The sequence below is a fragment of the Pempheris klunzingeri genome, chromosome 8 (genome assembly GCF_042242105.1).
Source record: "Pempheris klunzingeri isolate RE-2024b chromosome 8, fPemKlu1.hap1, whole genome shotgun sequence".
In the NCBI taxonomy this organism is placed as follows: Eukaryota; Metazoa; Chordata; class Actinopteri; order Acropomatiformes; family Pempheridae; genus Pempheris; species Pempheris klunzingeri.
The window spans coordinates 24,854,247-24,877,768 of NC_092019.1; the positions used below are offsets into that span (position 1 = coordinate 24,854,247).

At 43.4% G+C, this 23,522-nt stretch overlaps 1 protein-coding gene across 1 annotated transcript; it reads left to right on the forward strand.

Moving 5' to 3' along the window:
- Positions 1-1,794: 1,794 nt before the first annotated feature.
- Positions 1,795-23,182, forward strand: dpy19l1l (dpy-19-like 1, like (H. sapiens)). Its single transcript, XM_070835634.1, has 22 exons — positions 1,795-2,073; positions 2,457-2,481; positions 2,575-2,662; positions 3,889-4,026; positions 5,463-5,583; positions 8,187-8,280; positions 8,512-8,569; positions 11,630-11,721; positions 12,401-12,500; positions 14,742-14,819; positions 17,024-17,110; positions 17,383-17,442; positions 17,675-17,755; positions 18,127-18,228; positions 18,362-18,433; positions 19,114-19,193; positions 19,345-19,369; positions 20,656-20,775; positions 20,901-21,075; positions 21,939-22,038; positions 22,586-22,711; positions 22,900-23,182. Exons 1-22 carry the CDS (start codon positions 1,851-1,853, stop codon positions 23,069-23,071), a joined length of 2,217 nt encoding a protein of 738 aa, XP_070691735.1. The 5' UTR covers positions 1,795-1,850; the 3' UTR covers positions 23,072-23,182.
- Positions 23,183-23,522: the final 340 nt, after the last annotated feature.

The window sequence follows — 23,522 nt, forward strand, 5'->3', positions numbered from 1 at the left end:
TACAAACATGCAAGTAAAAATGAGACTCAGACATAAGACATGAAATAGTGCAGGTAGTAAAATATAGGAATATAAATTAATATTTAAAATGAAATAAATGATCATAGCATGGTAGGCAGGCATACAGAAATGATCAAATGAATGAACAGTAATGTAAACAGGTTGTGTAAAAAAGTGTGGAAAAATGTCCCCAGTGACTGTTGATGACCATCTTCATGAGGTCGTCACCTGGAATGGTTTTCAGTCAACGGTTCATTTATGGAGTTTCAGCTCTATACTGTGAATAGCTCTGTTTGATGACTATAGATCCATATTATGGCAAGAACCTCTCAACAAAGTAAATCATTACTTTAAGACATGAAGGTCAGTCTGGAAAATTAGCTCTGCTGCAGAGGATAGAGAGTTCAAGCAGCAGAAACATCTCAGCATCAACTGTTCAGAGGAGCTTGTGTGAATCAGTGAGAATCACTACTGAGGAAGAAGAAGAAGAAGAAGAAGAAGAAGAAGAGAGCTGCCTGAACCAAGAACCACAGGGAATGAACATCAGACCAGTGGAAATCTGTACTTTGGTCTGATGAGTCCAAATTGGAGATTTTTGGTTCCACACACCCCCCCCCCCCCCCCCTCCCATGTCTTTGTGAGACACAGAAAAGCTGAGCAGATGGTTTCTACATGTGTGTGTGAAGCATAGAGGAGGAGGTGTGATGGTGTGGGGGGGGGCTCTGCTGGTGGCACTGTTGGTGATTTATTCATAACTCAAGGTAGCATGGCTACCACAGCATTCTGCAGCAACATGCCATCCAGTCTGGGTTGTGCTCAGTGGGACCATCACTTGTTCTTAACAGGACAATGAGCCCAGACACACCTCCAGGCTTTGTAGGGGCTGTTTGACCAAGAAGGAGAGTGATGGAGTGCTGCATCAGATGATCTGGCCCCCACAATCACCTGACCTACACCAGCTGAGATGGTTTGGGGTGAGTTGGACCTCAGAGTGAAGGAAAAGCAGCCAACAAGTGCTCAGCACCTCTGGGAGCTCCTTGAGGACTAAAACCATCCAGGTGACGACCTCATGAAGCTGACTGAGAGAATACCAAGAGTGTGAAAGCTGTCAGCACAGCAAAAGGTAGCTACTGTGAAGAACCTGAGATATGAAACATATTCTGGTTTGTTTAACACTTTATGTTAACTATATACTTTCATATGTGGTCCTTCATAGTTTTAATGTCTTCAATATTAATATACATGTAGAAAATAATAAAGATGAAGAAAAACCATTGAATGAGAAACTCTGGCTTCCTCCAGCAGCACATGCAAGTTAATTGGTGACTCTAAATTGCCCGTAGATGTGAGTGTGTCTGTGGTTGGCTGGTGACCCTGGAGGATAAACGGTACAGATAATAGACAGATGGATGGATGAACTGAATGAGAAGGTGTGTCCAAACTTCTGCTTCTTGCTGTTTCAAAGCATCCTCTACACTGCCAACAAACCTCTTTAATTTAAACATTCTGGGTCAAAAAGCCCCAGGAATGTGTAATGTACCTTCCTCCCCAGGTAAACACTCCTGCTCTGTTGCCTCGGGCTGGTACCCACGACCAGCCAGTTGCCATGGTAACCGCCAGAAGCTCCTTGTAGTGGCGCCGCGCCGCCAGCAGGGGGCGAAGCCTCATAAGGTTTCTACGAGCGTCTGCGAGCCAAAGGAGGAACCAGCGAAAGCATTGCTCAGGTAGTGAAGGGGCAGATCCGAGCACCAGATACCAGCAACCGTGGGAGCTGCCCTGCTCCTACCCCTCTGCTTTTCCTCCATTTCCCTCCCGACGGCCGCCTAACCTCGGGCTCCTCCTGGATAATCATGGTGGCTAAAAACAGAAAACAGACCGGGAAGAGTCCGGCGAGCCGGACTGACCGCGACAGGAGCCCGCTTGTTTCGCCCCCCGGTAAAAGTAACGTGAGGAGAGCAGGCAGAGAGGGCAAAGCCTTCAGCAGCTCCCATTCAAACGGGCTCTCCAGCATCAGACACAAGCTGGGGCTAACTCCCTCCGCTGTCGCGAAGCTGGGAATCACTCTTCTCCTCGGTAAGTTAGGAGCGTTAGCCTGCTAGCATCTCCGCGAGCCCCCCCTAGCTAACGGCTCTGCTAACGTGTACGCTCGTAGCATTGGCTGAATTAAGTTATCTCCGCCTCTGATCAGTTGGCTAACGTTAGCTCACCTACACGCTAGCTCACCAGCGTTAGCTACCTCTTGATGCCTTTCATTAAAATCCAAGCAGTCTCTGCCCTTCTCTGCTTCTGTGACATGTCAGCTGCACACGTGTTAACAGGTTTTTTTTTTCCTGGCAAAGTTTAAGCTAACATCAGTGTTTGACCTCAGTGAATGCACCATGATTAGTAGTGGAAGTGGCTCAGTGCTAGTAGTGGCTTGTGTTTCTGCAGTTAAAGTTAATTCTCTCTGTCCACAGCTGCTCTCACTGGGTATCTCCACTGGTGAGTTACTCTCTCAGTATTCTATGACTAGTTGCTATGTGATTGCTGTGCTTACTGGAGCAACTCCTGGCTCATCTCTCCTCCTGTGATCAGGCATCATCTCTCACAGCTGTTCGAGAATGACAGACATTTCTCACACTTGTCTAACCTGGAGAAAGAAATGGCTTTTCGGACAGAGATGGTAAGTAGTGCATTGCTTGTATGATGGGGTGCACCAGTAATTATTAAAATGGCTGGCTGATTCTAATATTTAGATAAAAATGATAAAATCCTTCTTACTTATAGAGTCTACAAATGTCTTGTTTTGTCAGACCAACAGCTCAAACCCCATGAGAGTCAAATTTCAGAAGCTGGAGCCAGGAAATGTTTTGCATTTTTGTCTGAAAACTGATTTATTGTTTCAGCTCTACCACTGTGATTCTGTCTAACTTACAGGATGTAAATGCCAATTCTGAAATCAAGCAAGTGTTCACTATTTCTGCTCGTGTTGTTTTGTTAAGAATGAAATGATTCATACATGGTTGAGTTTCAGAGCTAGTCGCCATAAAGGTTCTGCTAACAGAATGGTAATATCACAGCTCTAACGGGGGTTGTAAATAAATAAATGTTGAACAGAGCGATCACTAACCGTTGAAGCACCGGTGAAAGTGGCGCTGTCTGCTGTTGTGCTATTGTACAGAACCAGGTGGTGACACAGTGGCAGAATAATGACTGACATTTTCAAACGCTGTGTTTCTATTTGACGACCAAGGGCAATTGCAAGGCCGAGTCGAACAAGTGAACTCTGACCTGCGTGTCTGCCAGGGTCGGTCAGGTGATCACGACAGGGAACGCAGGCTTGAATTTGTCAGTTGTACGGGCTTTAGGTGAAGCGAGTGAGGGCAACTGAGTGAATGTTCTCCAGGGCACAAGTGTGCTGTGACCTTCCCTCAAGGCCTGTGACTCCATATCAGCCGTATATGAAAATTTCCTCCCACAATGTTACAAAACTATAAGCAGCGTATGGTAATGTATCACAGTTATTATGAAAACTGTGCAGCGCTGCTGATGTTTAACATGCAGGGGGAGCTTCATGCCCTTTTGAGAGATGACACTGAAGGTGACGGTTTAATCATATGCAAACAGAATATTTTTTCTTCCCTCATCCCTGCTGTGTGCTGCCAAATGGGCTGTGAGCTGCTGCCATCTGCTGAGCCCGTGTAACTCGTTCATCTTCCTTCTGTCTGAGTTATATGGTGTAGAGTTATATTTAGGGTCTGTCTGCCGTGTCTCCTTTTGTTGTTATTTGTCTTTTTGTCCTTCCTCTCTCTGTCACACCTCCCTGACATTTCTCTTTCTAACGTCTTTCTCATTTTGGGTTTTCCTGCACGAGTTTAATCGAGTGCACGTGTCTTCTTTTGGTTCCAGGGACTCTACTATTCCTACTATAAGACCATTATTGAGGCTCCCTCGTTCCTGGATGGCCTCCACATGATCATGAACGATAGGCTGACGGAGTACCCGCTGGTTATTAACACACTGAAGAGATTCAATCTCTATCCAGAGGTAAAGCTCGTTTTGGCTTGCTGTTCCTATGATTTACAGTTTGGAAGCTTTACACGTCTCAGTGTTTACACTTTGGGTTAACTGCTTTATTTGCTGTTATCAGACTTTAAAACAGTATTCTACCATACACGTTCAAATTTCACAAAACACCACATCTCCAGATGTTACTTATTGCTGCATTAGATACAAGGTTGTAGAACGCATCCTTTTTGTTGTAAAGAAAACTCCATGTATTCTCTTGCAAAAAAAAAGAGTAAGAGATCTATTGTCCGTTGAGATTTTATCAGGAAGACGTTCTTCAGCTTTGCAGACCCTTTACAGCATTTTTCAGCAATTCTAGTGTGAGGTACAGCAGGCAGCAGTATCAGCATTGGACACGTTGTGTTTTAGGCTTTTTTAGTGAATCTGTGGAATACTGTTCAATCACAGGGCGGTTTACTTTGACACAATTATTAACAGCTAGCAGGTTACAACGATCACGGTTGTGTGATGAGCACAAGCAGCTAAACATTGTACAGTGTAACGTTAAGTCGTAACACATTGTGTTGTACATACAGTTTACCAGGATGCTGCTTATTGCTGGGTGATCCAGGGAGCCTCGCCTCCAACACAGCAAATAAACAGCATTTAGTCTGTCCCCGTCTCATTAAAGGAGGCAGAGGAACAGTTTAAACATGAGACGCAGCCAGCAAGAGAGAGCAGGAGAGGCTTAGAGAAGCCAGACTGTAACTCAACAACTATGGAATTAGTGAGACAGTCGGCAAAAGAAGTGGAGAGCTGTGAGTGCTTGAGCAGAGATGGTTTAAATGTACAGCAGGTAATTAGCCACTGTAGTGAAGAATATAGCAAAACTTGTCCCCCAGTGACAGAAACGCTTTCAGCCATGAATGAAACAATATTAATTAATGCAGCACGTCAGGTCACAACTTCATCTGGGCAGCCCTGACTTAGGCAGCCCCTAATTAAGATATTATTCATTATTGATACACTTTATTTTTCGTATGCAATTTAATTGATATTTACCTATTTAACACATTGTAATCATTAGTAATTCCACATGTCTTCCATGTTTAGCTGAGTGTTTGTATATCTGAGTGTTTTGTCATCACACAGTGTAACATCATTATTGTTGGCCGTGGTGTCCTACATTTTGGCCTCATGCCCCAACAAATGTGTATTTATCAAAGGCCAGTGTGACCTTGCCCTAAAAGTTTCATACATTCATTAGCTGTTTCTATTTACCAGCATGCTTTTTAGTTCGCTCAGTTGTATTAGGAGCAGCACTGTTTACTGTGCAAAGAGCCTTTTAGGAAAAGTGATGGGACGTACAATGGGAATCCTGTGTGTCTGTACTCCCCAGAGATAAAAGGGCAGAAAGGCCTTTCAAACATATTTGAGCAGGCTTTGCACTGATTGTGCCTGTCTCTGCTCCCCAGGTGGTCCTGGCCAGCTGGTACCGGATTTACACGGCTGTAATGGGCTACTTTGGGATTCCCACGAAGATGTGCTGGTCCATCAACAGAGGAGAGGGACTCACTCCTGTGGACAGCTGTGAAGGTACAGACTGTTGCCTTGGAGCTCCAGTCTGATCTCCAAATATACTGATTTGAGCACGCACAGCGCGCACGCACGCACGCGCACACACACACACACACACACACACACACACACACACACACACACACACACACACACACACACACACACACACACACACACACACACACACACACACACACAGTAAGTTGAATGATGACTACACATAGTGATAGTTTCACATTTACAATTCTCACTCAGTCTCATACTGAATTGACTAATTTCTTCACAGGCTTTTTGACACATGCAGTCGAAACAGCCTTGTGGAAAGTCGGCAGTTTCAATTTCACAGAAGGAATTCATTCTTATTATTATTTTCAACTGAACCACCGATACAACATTTACATTCAAAAAACATTTCCATAAAGATGCTCAACAGATTACTGGCAAATCAGTTTTTCCCTCCAATCCTTGTTCTTTACATAAACATAAAAACACATGAATAATCTTATCAAACAGGACTGCAATTAATTATCATTTTTTATTTTTTGTTAGTGTTTTTATTTTTTTTCGTTCAGATAAACCGGCAAAAAACGAACTCATCACACTGGAGAGCTGAAACCTGCAAGTATTGGCATTTTTGCTCAAATAAAAAAAATCTGGGAAATATGGTCTTTTATTTTCTTGGAGTTAGATGAGAAGATTGATGCCACTCTGATGTCTGTCAGATCAAAATAAGGCTTCACCCAGCAGCAGGATACTCGGCTTAGCATGGAGACTGAAAATTGGAGGGGGAAACAGCTGGCCAGGCTCTGTCCAAAGGTCATGTAATGTGACCGTCGGTTGCCAGACTATTTGTTGGCCGGATGCAGTGACTTGTTGGAGTCTATTCGTCACTGTGAGGTTGTCAGACAGCCAGTGGAGACTCTAGTCTGCTAGTCCAGTTAAGAATAAGAGTATTTTCAAAATGCTGAACTGTTTCTTTAATAATGACTACTATAATATAAGACAGCAGAAAAATCCTCACATTTTAGAAACTGGAAATAAATGTCAAAATGGTTGCCAATTACTTTTCTGTTGATCAATTAATCAATTTCAACACCATTTATCAATGAAAAGAAAAAGCAAAGGTGTGACAGTGAGGGTCCAAACAGCAGCAAAACAAATAGGTGGAGAAGCAGGCAAAGGAAATGTGCTTATTATCAGAGTACCCTGAGGGAAGGAAAAATGCTTTTAACCTATTAGACACAAATAGGATTCTGATATTTCCTAGAAGGGTAAATCTGCTGACAGCAAACAAGCAAAAACTGTTGTCGGCTTCCCTTTGTGGAGCTGCGTTCTGTGTGTTTCTGTCAGTCTCATTAGCGAGGCGAGGCACCCCAGGGTCGGTGTACACAGGCTGTTTTCACAGTGTTTACATGAGACTGACGCAAGCCCCCTTGCGTCAGAGCGAACAGAAAGCGGGAGCACTCCCTGCAACTGTCAGCCAGGACATTATCTTTGTGAGACGCAGAATGACACAGTGTGCAATAACATCTTCACACTGAGATGCTGTTGGAACAAGCTGCTTCTTCTCTTTCCGTGATTTAACGTCACATCATGGTGAAATCAACACGCTTCCAAGTGCAGTATTAGTTATTACAGACCTGTCAGTCTGTTCTTCGTGCCGGCTAATTCAGTGAGGTGAAACAAACAGTTTGTCATCAGGAGGAACCTGCGTCTGCACACCAGATCCCTGAGTGCAAACTGACCCCCTGTATAAAAAATCAGAAGCATTATTCTTCAGTTTAATGTAATCTCATGTCTGCTGTCTTTGTCCACATATTCTCATACTAATCTCAGTTCTGCTTCTCTCCTGCTCAGTAAAAACAGCCTGTAGTCCAACCTAAACTGATACGTGTTGTTTGGCTTTTCTTTTTATTTGTGTTTTTATTTGTGTTCTTGTGTCACGATTATGCTTTATTGTGTATATAATCACACAAACATGATTTGTCATGTGATTATGTGCACTTTTGTACATTATTCTCCGACTAAATGCTTTGTGTTCGACTTCCGTGTCAAACAAGACTCACCGCTTACAGAATCCCCCACATTCTGAGCACACATATACCCACTTTGTGCACAAAGCCATATATGACATTGGTAACTTGCCACACATACACAAGGTGTACATTTTACAACACGCTCATTTATTTTGTATGTAATGGTGCTTTTCTTTTGGAAGTAATGTGAAATCACAATGGGGACAGTAAAAGCACAGAAAGCCTGCAGCAGGGGAGTGCGATATGTGGCTCCCTCGCAGGGAGAGCAGAGCACCATGAATTTATCACCCTGGCCGAAAGCTCTGCACAGATAGGCTACTTCCTGTTTCATGGGCTATTTTTGCAGTGACCTACCTTACTGTTTGAAGGAGACTTGTGCATGCCACTTCCAGTGTTACAGAAAGCTGAGTGAAGGCACAGGTGCATTCCGACAAGCTTTGTCAACATAGACTTAACCTTTCTTCTCTTCTGTATTGGTTATTGGCAGAATTGATTATTTTGGTTGATAAATGACTTAAACATCAAATTATCTGACTGACTGAACATCGTGTGTGTGTGTGTGTGTTTTGTTGTGTACATTAGGGATGGGCGACCCGGCGTACTTCTATGTGACCTGGGTGTTCCTGCTGAACGGTGCGATGATGAGCCTGTTCTTCATCTACGGTGCCTACCTCAGGTAGGTCCACTCGGTCCCCTCATGCTCAGATGGGCACGAGGCATGAGGGGATCTACTTTTATGTGCACGTCATCCCCCAGCTGTCAGGCTTAGACAGAAACACAGAGCAGCTTTGTGATTTCTCTTCTGTCAAATACGGGTTTGAAACGTGAGATTGAAGAGGATCTTTCTGAATCTGTTGGTTGTCTCTCTGCTCCCTGTGTCCCCACCTCTTTCCATTCACCCGTGCAGTGGCAGTCGACTGGGTGGCGTCGTTACCACGATGTGTTTTTTCTTCAATCACGGCGAGGTGAGTGCACTGCCCTTAATATTGTTGTCAGAGAGTCAGGAGAGTTGAGCGTTTGTAAGCTGCAATGTGTAAAACTCCAAATGAAAAAAGCTCTCAGAAAAGCAGAGGGTGGCTAATAGGGACTCATTTCAACTCTCAAAGGAGCTTAGAGTTGGTTTTGGCTCACATTCAAAGCCGAATCCCTCCACGTACCTCCTTCTCTCCGGTTTCCTCCTGAACAAATAGCAAGTCTGTATTTTACAGCTCAATACAGTGACATTGCAGTCACCTTCACATGCACACGCACAGTTGTGACAGGTGTTTCTCAGTCCCTTTAAACACCATGCCCTCCTCTCTCCAGTATTTTCTTGCACCTTTTTGAGGAGCATCTGTGATTTTCCCTTTTTTTTTGCAGTAAGCACTGAGTTGGTGATGTAACTGAGATGACAGATGTGTGAGGTTGTTGCTTGAAGTGTGTTATGATGTATAAATGGTGGTAGACAGATTCAACTTCTCCAAACAACCAAGAAGGGAACAGAAAACTAGGGTCTTTTAGTACGGAGTATCTGCTGATACAAATACTTATTTTGACCTAAATGCTAGAGCTGGCCAGTGAACAGAAGGGGTGGGAATCACAGAGGAAGGTTGATACTATCACAATACATTGACCATCATAACAATAGTATCTCGATACACGTTGCTGCAAGACCATTCATGTTCAGTACATCATGATGTCTGTAACTGAAAAAGAAATGCTCCTAAAAACACAAAAAATAGGAATTTATTTATAGTCATTATTATTATTTATTCTTGCCCAAAGTCAGCTGTGACCCTGTCACCCCGTGACCCTGGCGGATAAGCTGGATACAGTGGGTGGATGGATTATTGTTTATTCACTGCATTGTGGTGTGTACGGAGAGTACAGAAAGCTGTTAACTCAAGCTGCTCCTCCACCTTGGCTCTCGGACCTGTGAGGTCTAAATAACTGGTTACCTGACTTTCTGTGGAAGCTCAGGGTCACGTTGGATGATGTGGCTCTATGTATTCATTACATTTCCTGTGTATTTTAATTGACCTTGACAGGTTTCATGCACCACATGTAGGGATTGAGAATCACTTCCAGTTGAGAAGCGGCTCTGAATTGCCTGACACATCAGGATCGTATGCCTTCCAGGTTATGAGTTCCTTTTATCGATGCTGACAGTTGCACATTGCAAAACAATGACTTAGAAGTCATGCGTGCAGCTGGAAAAGGAGTCATGGTGGAGAGGAAGAAATGGTCCGCAAGCGTGGCTTCATTTCATGAAGAAGTACGACAACGATGCCTAAGGTGTAGTAGGACATGGATGGGCCAGTGTGCATGGTGAGGGAGAAAAGAGCGAGCTGCAGACAAAGTGATGGTGAATGCTTGAGGAGGAGGGGAAAGTTTAGCAGTAAACAGTTTTTTTTTTTTTAGCATAAAGGCTGCAGCTTCCCCACAGCAACGTAAAGCTGCCATGTGTTGGAAAAGTGATGGAGTTGTTAGCCTTGATGATGATGATTATCATTAGATGAATGAAAGTTTTACTGTGAGAATGTCATGTTATCCGCTAAAAGCATGCAACTAGAGAAGAGTGTCACAGAGTGGAGGCTCTTCTCTCACAGATGATCTTTGTTTGAGTACAGACACCGGCATCCAGAAAGCACACAAACCCGACGACAGACAAATTTAATTTTGTCCTCTTGTCAAGCTAATTGCTGGCGGTGCTGTTTGTCATTTTGACCTGACAAAAGCAGCTGTCAGCGTCGGCTCAGAACGAGACAGTGAATGTTTTCTGCACAGCTCTTTGCTAATAATAATAAGAGAAAGCCAAGTCCGTGCAATTTGCCATATTTTCGGGTGTCAGAAGTCCGAGTCGCTCACATTAGTGAGGGGATTAGTAAAGGGATTAGTAAAGGGATCAGCATTTAATTGGATTTAGGTGATAACGATCTGCTCTAGAACATCTCCACAGGAAACATGTCAGCTTACATCTAAACATTTTCAGTATTTAGAAACAGTGCAACTTGCTGGCAAACAGTAAAACAAAGCTTTGGACAATAACATCTGTCAGAAATTGTAATGTAAGAAGCAAAGAATGCTGACCTGGAATACAGCAGCCAGTTTGTCCTTCCAAAGGGTAGAAATGTCCTGGAATGGGCCGAACCAGCTGCTCATAAATCCATTCCTAACTGTGAATGTGAGGTCTCAGTAAGTATTAGCTAGTTATTAGTAACTTCACGGTAACTACATCAGTAACTAGTTTCAGACTAGTGACTTACTAAATCCAGTACAACCATGAAAACTTATTAAGAAACTTCTTAGCAAGTAAAGACTTGGTGTAAATGGGACACTTCTACAGTGCTGTTCATCCATCCATTGTCTATACGGCTTATCCTTACGGGTCACGGTGGGGCTGGAGCCATGCTGACAGAGGGTGAGAGACAGGGTACACCCTGGACTGGTTGCAAGTCAATGGCAGCGCCAACACATGGAGACAAGCAACCATTCACTCTCACATTCGCACCTACGGGCAATTCAGAGTCACCAGTTAACTGTGGGAAGCCACAAACCTGCCGGCCAGAGGAACCTTCTTGTTGTGAGGCAACGGTGCTAACCACGGCGCCACCACGCTGCTCTAGGGCTGCTCAGTCACCAACAATACATTAGACAGGAAGTCACTATAGTGTTCCAAACATTACAGTGACAGTTTAAGAGGCATGAAAGATGTCTTTTGTAAATGTAGGTGTTACTTTGTTTTACTTACGTCTGCATACATGGAGAAACTTGTCCTTTAGAACAAGAAGTATTCATACAGTTTAGAATGAGTAGGAAATATCCAGTTATGCTGACTAAACTCACATAGTTTATGCTTTTAGTTGTTGCGTGCTTTTGTAATTTGAGGTCTGTTGTGTTAGTTAAAATCTTTCCATCGTTAAACAGGTCAGACCCAGTATGTCCATACTTCATACGACCTCACTCACTCTGATGTTTTTTCCATCTACTGAGATCTTTTGACCCACTTTTTAAATGTGTGTGTGTGTGTTCATGTATATTACCAGAGCACTCGTGTGATGTGGACTCCGCCTCTGAGGGAGAGCTTTGCCTACCCCTTCTTAGTCCTGCAGATGCTCCTTCTCACCTACATCTTACGGTAAACTTACCTTCTGCCTCAAGTGAAGCCCCAGGAGGTCTTATTACCCCAGTAACAACGTCTCCATATTACAACATAGATCCACCAACATAATGCCAGAGTAGAAGTCATTTTCTTTCTTTAAATGAATATCAAAATCTCAACTTCACCTCTGACTGAGAGGTTATTTCATAGCTCATGCAGCACATGTTGCCAGTAGTGTCACTACACTCTCATAAGACCTCATAAAAGAAGCCTTTGTATTTTGGTGCCTGATATTTTTGTTGCAACAACAACCGAAGGCTTTCTTTTCATTTGAACGCCCTGTTGAATATGTGAAACCACCCAAGTGAAATATGATCCAAATGCTACTGTTGTTGTAATTACTGAGGTGAAGCACAGCTGGCTTGTATTGTCTGCTAAAGAGAGCACTGAAAACAGGCAGTGTGGTTAGTTAAGGTACATACTAGTAGCCTTCTCATTGCACTTCAACTAGTGGACGTTACCTTGTGCAGTGAGTAAAGGGATTTCTTCTCCCACCAGCTTTAAAAGGAGAGGGAATATGTGTGTTTGTGTATGTGTGTGTGTGTTTTCTCAGCAGTTAGAATGCAGCTTCCCTTATCTCCTCTGCACCCACACTCTGTCACCACTCTATCTGTTCCCCCCTGCTGCCCCCCCCCCCCTTCTCTTCCCTCCCCAGGACCAGGAACCCGAGCAGGACAGCCATGGTCGCTCTGGGCATCTCCAATTTGTGCTTCATGCTGCCGTGGCAGTTTGCCCAGTTTGTGCTGCTCACTCAGGTAAACACAGAGCAAGAGAAACAGTGAGAGAGAATATGGGGAGAAAGGAGAAGGGGCCGTGAGGTTTGGGAGAAAATAGAGTTGGAGAGAACACAGGACTCCGGCGAGGAAGCTGCAAGATACGCAGAAGTTGGCCGGCATGGCCAAAAGAAAAATGATTGATAGTTCAATCGCAACAATACGCCTGGTACAGAGACAGAGAGAAGGACAAAGTCTTTTAGAGATTCAGCCAAGCAAGTTAAAGAAAGAGATGGTGGGTTAAAGAGTGAAAGAATGTGGGCTGGCAGACCGAAAAGCTGGAGTTTGAACCGCGACTCCAAAACAAACAGGTCAATGCTGCGAGCATCTGCACTTAGCAACAGCTAAGCCCACGCTGGGGGCCACTGCTGCTTTCTGTACGAGAGGTTTTAACAGCAGGCCAGTTATTTATCAGCTCATATCCCTTTGCTTTATGTTTTTAAGCTTCTAATTGAACATGTTCGCCATCCACTGCTCACTCCTCTATAATGTCCTGTTTGCTCTATAGTATTATCAGACCTCATATCCCTTAAGTGCTATGTGCCTGTACATAACTAGGTTTTTTTTATTACAGTTTGATTAACCAAATTTAAAAAGTCAGTGGAAAATCAAAGAAATAGAATCTTAAAGTGTGGTAATTCATAAATGTGCTCCCTTATTCTGTGTTCTGTGGTGGCACACTGCTTACACATCTGTAAGTTACAGCAGTCACACAAAGGGAACTGTAAATGTTCCTGCAGGAAATGGTAAGACGACATATAATGAGCAAATGCATAACAACGTTACATTTGAAAGCCTTTTTAATATTTGTTTTGCATCTCCATTTTAAATCTAGAGCAGTGATTCATTATTTAGATGCAGAAAAAGGGGAATAGAATAATTAATTGGCAAATTGAGTGATGTTTGGTTGTGATGCTTAATTAAATACAAATGTATCAGGAAAAAGAGGATAGAGATGCAACATGGATTCACCACTTTTAAAAACGGATTCATTCATTAATCGATGATAATTAACTGTTTCAGTCACACAATCCATTCATAGATACATATACATATATTTAACGTAGATTTTGTCAGCTTTCAGCCACAGATCTAAACAGTTTCCTTCAAACCAGAACCAACCATCCCAGAATCAATCCAGTGCTTTCACACTGACCAGGGAGAAGTCGTCCATGCATTCCTTTTCTCTGGACTCCACTATTGTAGCTCACCTCTGACTGGTACAAACTAAACGTCACTCTCTCGCCTACAGCTAGTTCAGAGTGCAGCTGCGAGGCTACTTACTGGTGTTAATAGCTGACAGAACATCACCCCAGTCCTGGTGTCTCCTCACTAGCTCTCCCTTCAGTTTAGAATTGGTTTTGAGATTTTACCAGTCAAGTTTAAAGCACCTCTGGGTTGGGCCTCAAGCTACATAGCAGCATGCTGACTCCATACGAGCCTCTTGGCAGCCTTAGATCCTCAGGTGGGACCCTGCTGGCCGCTCCAAGGTCAACACTTAAATGCAAAGGTGGCTGTGCTTCTGCCATCAGGACCCCTCGGCTTTGGAAGGAGAAAAGGCTCGCAGAATCAGTGACTTCTTTAAAATTTCTTTAAAATCCATTTTTCAGATTTATAGACATCATTACAGATGAACATCTATATTACTCTTTCTGTATTTCTTTTCATCTTTGTTTTTGCTTTTATTCTTTATGTATTTATAAAGCTATTATTCATTATTTAGTTATGATAATAACTGATGATAATTGTTGTTACTACACATAAATTGCGGTCCTAGTTTTTTCTTGATTTATACATTATTTTTATTATTATTATTATTTTAAGTTTTCTTAAAGCAAATTTTGTTTCACACTCACCATCTCCATCAACACAGTTTTGTTTTGGAATGAATACAACATCTATACTATCTATTTCCTGCCTCTATATCTATGTCAGTATTTTTACTATTATACTATGGTTCAGTATTTTAAGCCCACAGTGGTTTAACGTTTCCAGAGAAGCAGCTGAAGGACATTAAAATCCAGCCTCTATCAGAAAGTGGTCACATTTTACAGAAACAACATTAACTTTCAGCTCCCTGTAAATAAGTGTGTGATATGGAAAATAGACATGAAATGTCTTATTATGTGTGGATTTGTGAAACTGGCCCCCACACACACACACACACATAGTACATGATTCAGTGTTGGAGGTTTCTGAAGTTTGTCTTTTTTTCTTTCCCAGGTGGCTTCGCTGTTTGCTTCTTATATTCTGGGTTACCTCGGCGCTGCCAAGATGCAATCCATCCTGGTCACTCACATGGTACAGTAGATCCTACATCAGTCCGTCATTAGAGTGTTAAGAGTGTTTCTGTTTCGTAACATTACATAGTTTACCACCAGGTTACCATGTACACAGGTTACATATGTATTTGTTACCAGTACTCTACTGTACTATTTCAGGTTCTTCACAGTAGCCACCTTTTGCTGTGCTGACAGCTTTCACACTCTTGGTATTCTCTCAGTCAGCTTCATGAGGTCGTCACCTGGATGGTTTTAGTCCTCAAGGAGCTCCCAGAGGTGCTGAGCACTTGTTGGCTGCTTTTCCTTCACTCTGAGGTCCAACTCACCCCAAACCATCTCAGCTGGTTTAGGTCAGGTGATTGTGGGGGCCAGATCATCTGATGCAGCACTCCGTCACTCTCTTTCTCGGTCAAACAGCCCCTACAAAGCCTGGAGGTGTGTCTGGGCTCATTGTCCTGTTAAGAACAAGTGATGATGAAAATCTCCAATTTGGACTCATCAGACCAAAGTGCAGAGAACTACTGAGCTACTGAGACACAAACAACAAAAGGATTGAAAATACAGATAGAAAAGGTGACTTCACCAGGCTGTGTGCATCAGACAAAAAAACCACAGAATGAAGAGAGGAATGCAGACCTGAGCAGGTAGTGGAGGTTTTTAGCATTTACTTAGATGCTGCTCAGTATTCTGATGACTCACAAATGTACATTAGCTTCTTCTGTGTGCGTGTGGTGGCCAACATACTGTAAGTGAAAGTCTCTCAGGCTGCTGTACATCTGAGCTGTAATGTGCTCTGCTACAGTTCTCCTTATCTCGCTCAGCTTCTCGGACCGAAGAGTTTCATGAGCTGCGAGGACAGCACCCGCCGAAACAGGGCCGACTTTCTTTAGCATTAACGATGCCACTGTGCCTGCACGAATGCTTTAGAAAGAGAGGATATGTGGGCAAATTGGTTCATCCTGCCAAGGACAAAAGTATATCTGTGTTGGTGTGAGAATGTGTAGAAATGTTTTGAGAATGTGTTTGCGTGTCTGTGTGTGTGCGTGTGTGTGTGTGTGGTGTTCTGGCCGTTGGTCCCTCTCCTCCACATTCTTTCCCCCTAATCCCCTCAGCATGCCAGGCTGTTAGCCAGGGACTGTGCGCTCCACAGATAAGGAGAAGGCCCTTTGTGGTGAGATGGTGGAGATTTATGTCAGAGGAGGGCATATAGCTCTGCATAATTTAGAGAGCTTGGCAAATGACTTTAGCTTTGGGTGTGTATGCTCAAGAATCTTTTCTTGAATACGGACACACAACCAGGCGTGTGTGTCCTCTATGACCTACAGGGTTGTTGATCAGCGTTAGCTGTGTCGCTTGTTACAGGGCACAAACAAGCGTGAAGGACTATAACTAACAATTATTGTTATGATCAACTAATCTCTCACTTATTTCTATGATTGAGTGTTTAGTCTTAAAAATAGTGCAAATTGCATGTTGTAATTAGTAAGATCTGAAGCTGACATCTTTAAATGGATCCTAAAGCCCTGAAATGTTCAGGTTATCTTGATACAAAACAAAAAAAAAGCAAGCCCTCATCTTTCAGAATCTGGAATTGGAGAGTGTTCGATATTTTAGTTTGAAAGAAAAATGATTCATTGATTTGTGATAAAACGATACTGAAAGTTGATTAATCAGTTTGTTCGTCAACAGAAGATATTGGATACAGCCTCTCAGCTGTATCTGGGCTTGTTTTCGTAGTTATCAATGGTAGTAAACTAGATATTTTTTTTGAAAACACGCAATTAAAGTGAACACTGGATCTACACGATGCAGCGTGGATTTCACTCTTCACTGTGAGATTAACCATCAAGAGTCCATTGAATAGGATTAAACTGTGCTAGCGGCTGTGTATTCAAAGTTGATCCCATTTGTGTAAATCTCTGGAGTGTTCTCAGTGGCACCGTGACACAATAAGACTTATTTCTGACACCCTCTACAGTCTATCCCAGACCACCCTCCTGCCGTACAGAGGCAGAGCTGTTGTTTTTTGAAAGTGAATGTAAAGCTGAGTGTTTTTTATGAGACCACTGGAAACCCACAAAAGCCGGCTGTGCCTCTGTGCTCGCTGCCAAGCTCCCGTGTTAGGCATGTATTCTAATTCCAGCGACAGACCGTGCACAGCTGTGTGAAAACCACAGGTTAGTGATGAATGACACCTCCTCTCCTCCGTGTCCCGTTATGCAGGCCACACTCGCCGTCTGCTTTATCCTGATGTTCGGCAACTCCATGCTGCTCACGTCCTTCTACGCCTCCTCGCTCGTCTCCATCTGGGTGAGTTGGACATTAGAGTCAGACAGCCGTGTGTACAGTCACTGAATGCTCTGAGATTTCTCAGGTCAGATGAGGTAAGTTGGGTTTTCTCGATGTGTCCTGCCGGGTCTAAAATAACAAATATATCTGTTTGAGTTTGTGGTGTTGCAGAGGAAAATTGACAGAAAACACAAACCGTGGCTGAGATATATATACAGTATGTAGAGTATATATACAGTATGTTTTACATCATGCTGGGCTGCTTCTTATTTTTGTAATTGTTTTTTTTGCAGGCAATCATTGCACTGAGGGATCGATTTGCTCAAGTCTGCAAACCTGGCATCATCATCTGGGTGCGTAGAATTTCTGTGTTCTTCTTGAGTTTACAGAGAAACACATCATTTGTACGATCAACCAAATGGCCAAACAGCAGCCGTTTTATATTAAATGAAGTCAGCATTTCATGTTTGACAAAAAACATGCTGTCTTCAGTTAGTTTGTTAGTAACCAGCTGATTACAGCTTCCTGTCTGAGGTGTGTGTGTGAGTGTGTGTGTCCCTGTGCTAATCTCTTCTTCCTCCTCAGGCCATGCAGGTTCTGTCTTGGGTTGGCTCCACTGTCCTGCTCAAATTCATGCTGTCCACTGTCCTCTGCGCCTCAGATGACGTAAGCCACTCCAGCTGTGCTTTTCTACGAGAAAAGCTGCTAATATTTCAGTTTGAGTTTTCTTTACAGTAAATTATATTTCCTAGCTACAGACAGAAATGTGGAGAATAGATTTTTATGTCCCAAACAGAAATGTTTCATAGGAGAAAAAAGGGTGTAGTAGACGCACAAATGAAAACTGGTGTAGATTGGCTTTGTAAAGCTAACGGCCTGATTAAACTGTCACCATCCATCATAAAAAGTCTTACTGAACAATTTACAGCATTTTCAAAGGGATTCAAGCGTTTAATAGTCAGGAATCAGAGGACAACTCTAAATACAAAATGTATAGATGACGTATCAGGAAAAAGGTTTTATTTTGTCTCGTCCAGGCTCACATCAGCGGACTGATCAAGTCTAAGTTCACGAGCTACAAGGACTTCCACACTCTGATGTACACATGTGCTGCTGAATTTGACTTCATTGAGTTAGAGGTAAGGCCTGTTCTCACCACACTCTGCCCCCCCCCCCACGAAATGGAAACCTGCCATCAGAACCTGGCAGCTCATGTGGTTCATCATGAGATAGCTCGGCCTCACCCTGCGTCTCTGCCTGTCTCACCCTCAGACTCCTGTACGTTACCTCAAAACGCTGCTGCTGCCCATCAACTTGCTGGTGGTCGCTCTCATCGCTGGGAGGGTAAGTCTGCACCACACCTCGGAGACAGACAAACACTTGGTCCAGAACTTTCAGCCACACCTCACGCCCTTCCACTGCTCTACACTGTACCATCACCACAAGCTGCAAAAACACAATAAGAAAGGGGTTTGAATCACAGGAAGGCCTGACAAAACAACAGCCATCAATCTACAGGCTTACATACCATCAACCAGTACAGCCAGACATGAAGTTAAAATCATTTTGGAGCCTTGAGATGTTGGCTCACAGAGACAGGAGGACAAAGCTGGGAGTCTGCTCTGCTCTGGTTAACACGCATACAATCGAATGTGGGAAGAGACTTCTTCAATTCAGTTTAAGTACGTCACAGTTGTCTATATCATTTCTGTGTACTGTATGTTAAATCTGTGACAAAGGAAGAACTGGGACATTTTTTCCTCTTTCCTGAAACATGAAATGTTTTCGGGTGCCAACATGAGAGAAAATAACTATTTAAGGAACTGCTCTTTATGTAGTGTAATCTCATTACGCCTTGCCCACGCTAAGCTACCAATACATGAGTCACTTTGACAAAGCGTGGAATGCAGTACAAGCTGGACGAGCTGTGAGGAAGATCATCTCACACAATCTATTATTTCTTGGAAGTAGTAATAAACAGGAGTCTCTTTTGTGTTGTAATTTTAACCATTTGTCCTTCTCAGACTCTCCAGGATATAGTCCGGTTCCTGAGGGACGGGGGGAAGGCGTCTGTCAAGACAGATGATGGTGATGAGGCTGCGGGGTGAGTGTCCTGCTGGCCTTGGTGCTGAATTCATTCACGCTATCAAATACGCTAGTATTGGTTTGGAATAGGAATTATATATTTTTATTTTATTTTTAGATGTTATTTTTTTGGAAGCTGAGTTTTTACATATGTCTGCTCTGTGTTGCAGGTCCGATATAGCTGGAAAAGGAGAGGTGAGAATATACTTTTCTCATTCATGTTAGTTTTAAGTCAATGCACGAGTATTATCTTGATGATGCCTCACTGCCAACTTTTTTTTTTTTGCAGCTTTGTTCCACTTTCCTAAGCCTGTTTTATTTGATTAGATTTCTCTAGAGCACTACTGTCAGCTCAGTTCCCTTGTCTTCAAGCGATTTTCATCACTAAGAAATGAAAGGAAGCGCCCCTTCTGCTCAGAAATCGCACTGTGCTGCCATTTGCCAGCCTTCTCCCAGCTGCCTCATGTCATTTTCTGTAATATTCCTCCCAGGGCAGGAAAACGTTCAGATGCTCATCCACCAGCCACAGTGCGCACAGTGTTCCAGAGTTTCCCAGATAATTGCTTAATGTTTCTGTACGGCTCAGAGAGTAGCACTGCAGAGACCCGAGGGAGTTCTCACTCTGCTGAGGGAAAGTCAAGATGGAGGAATACCAAAGATCAAAGCATAATGCAAATATCATTATACAGTCTGTCCAACAAATGTAGCTTTTCTTCAGACTTCAGATCAGCTTGAGTGGAAGTGGAGCTGCTTCTAAAGAGATGATAGCTTCACTGACAGTCGGGCTGCAATGTAGAATTTCATTACAGTTTAGGGCAGTCACTGGGAGGCAGCTGCTTTCTACATCAGCAAGCAGCCTCACCATCGCCATCCATGATGTCCAGTTTTAGAATATTTTATTTTTCCCACGTTCAGCCAGTAGTTCAAATTTCTAAGAAATGACAGCCCTGTTATCCGTTAGTGTGCGTATACTGTTTTTAGGTAAGTTGTTTAGTCTACCAAATGTCAGAGCATAAAAAAATGCCCATCACTTGTCATCAAAGTCCAAATTGACGTCTTCAGATTGCTTGTTTTGGCAGATTAATATTTCCAAGCTCAAAGAGATTTCTAATGATATAAAGTCAGAAAATCAGCTCATTTCAACATTTATTTGAAAATGTTTGCTTGATAAATGAGGATTGTAATGTTGCTTGTAATGTTAATGCAATTATTTCAGCAGTACCTGGTAAGCAATGTGGCTATTTTCATTCTTTTAGCTGTACTTGCTCTTCAGTAATCAATGTTGCAGTAATGTTAAACACTACGCAGTGTGAATGCAGGTAGTGGCTTGATTAGTCCAGAGATATGAATCGAGTGGTGGCTCATCAGGCGGCCTGGTCTGAGATATGTATGTGCGTCTGTGTTTGTGTGCCTCGGCTGCTGAGGAGACAGTTCTGGTAGATTCTCTCCCTTGTTTTATTCTCTTTGCACTTCCATGTCAGTTGGTGTACCACAGTCTGCAGCTGGTGGCGTTTGCTGTCCTGGCCATCCTCATCATGCGTCTGAAGCTCTTCCTGACTCCCCACATGTGCATCATGGCCTCGCTCATCTGCTCCCGACAGGTCTGTTTCTCACCTCCAATAAAGGCTCTGATTGAAAAGCATTCAGGAGTCTGGAATAGTTGTATGTTATTTGTCTGAGCACACGTTCCTTCGGTGAAGCTCTCTCTCCCTGGCTGTCATGTCAGGTGTTTGGCTGGATCGGGGAGAAGTTCAAACACCAGGTTGCAGTGTTTGCAGTCATGGCCATCATGGCCGTACAGGGAGTGGCCAACCTGCAGGCCCAGTGGGCCATCATTGGAGAGTTCAGTAACATGCCGCAGGAGGAGCTGCTGGACTGGATCCAGGACAACACCCGTCCTGGTGAGAGACGTCTGCTTCCATTTCCACATTCCTGATGATTCTGCTCAGTGTCATGATAACCAGATAATCAGGAACTTCTTCGAGTACACGACAATTTGCCTGCAGATTTTTTCTTCAAGTCTCATGAAATATAATTCGGCATCTACACTTTTATTGAACATATAGTACCATAGAACATAATATAGCTCATACAAATGAGAATTCTCAGTGGCAAAAATCACATCCTGTCTAGGAGCATTTATCCTCCAGAGCCTCTCAAAAACCATCGACCCCAATACAACAGTGATGACAGGAAAAATCATGCTTGGAGGAAAATGGTGGTGATTATTGATGTCCTTTAATGCCAGTTAATTCCTGAAGAAGCAAACACTGTTAGCTGTTGCCACATTACAAACAAGTGTAGTTGAAAATCACAACAGAAAACATGGCCTATATTTTTATGATTTTGATTTAGTGTTGACTTCGTTGTTAGAAGTAGGGAGCAGTAGAGCTTTGGTTGCCGACAACTGTGCTTTTGAACAACCAGTAAGCAATAACGGCCTGCTAAACTGTGTGGGGCTGTTTGATTTTTTTATCCAACTCTGTCTGCTTCAAGTAGAGAAAGTAAATGTTTTGTACTTGGGGAGGTTTTTTTCTGAAGCAGCTGTTGAACGCATGCAGGGGAAACACTGCTGTTGTTCTTACAGACGTAAGAAAGCCCAGATAAAAGGAGAGTCGGGGGGCAGTCACAGGGAACCATAAGTGCCTTAGGAACACTTTGGCCTGTTTATTTCTCTCCTGGCTTTACATTGATGCAGTCATATCTGTGATTTACACTTCCAAGACAAGTGATGTAATTGCGGTTTTGCGTGTGGTTGATGCAGACGCTGTGTTTGCTGGGGCCATGCCCACCATGGCCAGTGTGAAGCTTTCCACAGGCCGGCCCATCGTCAACCACCCCCACTATGAAGATGCTGGTCTGAGGTCAGTTATGTTCAGATCAGAGAAACACAGTAAGAAGAGAGGCAGTTTCCTGTTCCTGTGATGCAGCCTGGTCAGCTGTGTGATAAACATTATAAACATTATCATCAATAACAGTTAAAATCTACAATAAACACAATGCCAAAATATAAACAGGGTCAAATTAGCTACTAATGATCACACTGTGACTGCTGTCATGTTCTTAAATGAGATGATACATATTTTAACATATAATTGCCCAATTTAAAGATGACAAATGCAATAAAGAGTGTTATGACACACACACCTGGAGTCCCATAGTCACTTATGTCCGATGTGGCTAAGATCGCTGTCTCTTTATGTAAACGTTGTCTACATGCAGTTACAGATACGGATACAACATACAGCCGGACATGTCCCATATTAAATGTATTCATGTATGTGTCTGGGCTAATTCTTCTTTAAAAGAAATGTACATAAAGTATTTAGAATGAAGCCTGAACTACGGGGACATGAAGCGAACAGAAGTGCTCTGCTTGCTTTGTAACGTGCTGTGTTTTGCTCCTCGCAGGGAGAGAACCAAGCTGGTCTACTCCATGTACAGCCGCATGTCAGGAGAAACAGTAAAGAGGAACCTGATGAAGTTGGGAGTGGACTTCTTTGTCCTGGAGGACTCCTGGTGCACCAGGCGAACCAGGTACCTACACATCACGGGTAGACACTGAGCCCACGTTGTCTTTCACGTGTTGGGTTTGTAGCTGGTGCAGAAAAAATGAAAACAAGATTTTAATTTTGGTAAAATGCTGGAAGGATTGTTTTTTGTTTACCTTGTGTTGCTTTCTCTCTCGTTCTCTTCACCCCCCACCCCCACCCCCAATCACCCAGGCCCGGGTGCAGCATGCCAGAGATCTGGGACGTTGAGGATCCCCAAAATGTTGGTAAAATTCCCCTCTGCACCCACATGTCAAGGAGCTCACGGCCCCACTTCACCACAGTCTTCTCCAACGACATTTACAAAGTCCTCAAAGTCCCCAAAGCTACGAAAGACCTCAGATAACACCGTGGGACGGCCCGGTTCAGCACCAAACTCGTTCTTTCCGCCACTTCTTTGTTTTGTATGTGTTGGTCGGTCACTGCCGTTGCTGCTTTTTACTTCCCCGAAACTCAACCCCCCCCCCACGGTTCCCCCCTTTTTTCTGCGGTGCTCTGATTGACTGAGCGGTGGAGTAAAAATAGGACGGATGCGCCAGAACGGTTTGCGGTGAGTCTCGGTGCGCTCACGGCTCTCAGTATTTGTGACTTCAACAAGCCGTTCACCACATTTCACCAAAACATCCTCATCGCTGCGTTCCTCGTCATTCTGCCCAAGTCGAGCCGAAAGCTGTTTGATGAGCTTCTCGTTTAGTCCGCTGCATCGGTTCTGTTACATGGAATCCCTCTTTTCTAACTCTGTCCTCAAAGAGATGCTGTTCTCGCATCAGTATTGTGTTTTTTACTGTGTAGAACTG

What these genes read in the sequence shown, in the direction of transcription:
- dpy19l1l (XM_070835634.1), top strand. Translation starts at nt 1,851, where the DNA reads ATGGTGGCTAAAAACAGAAAACAGACCGGGAAGAGTCCGGCGAGCCGG. An exon ending in GGGAATCACTCTTCTCCTCG is followed by an intron (nt 2,074 to 2,456) that starts GTAAGTTAGGAG and finishes CTCTGTCCACAG; the next exon opens with CTGCTCTCACTGGGTATCTC. An exon ending in CTCACTGGGTATCTCCACTG is followed by an intron (nt 2,482 to 2,574) that starts GTGAGTTACTCT and finishes TCCTGTGATCAG; the next exon opens with GCATCATCTCTCACAGCTGT.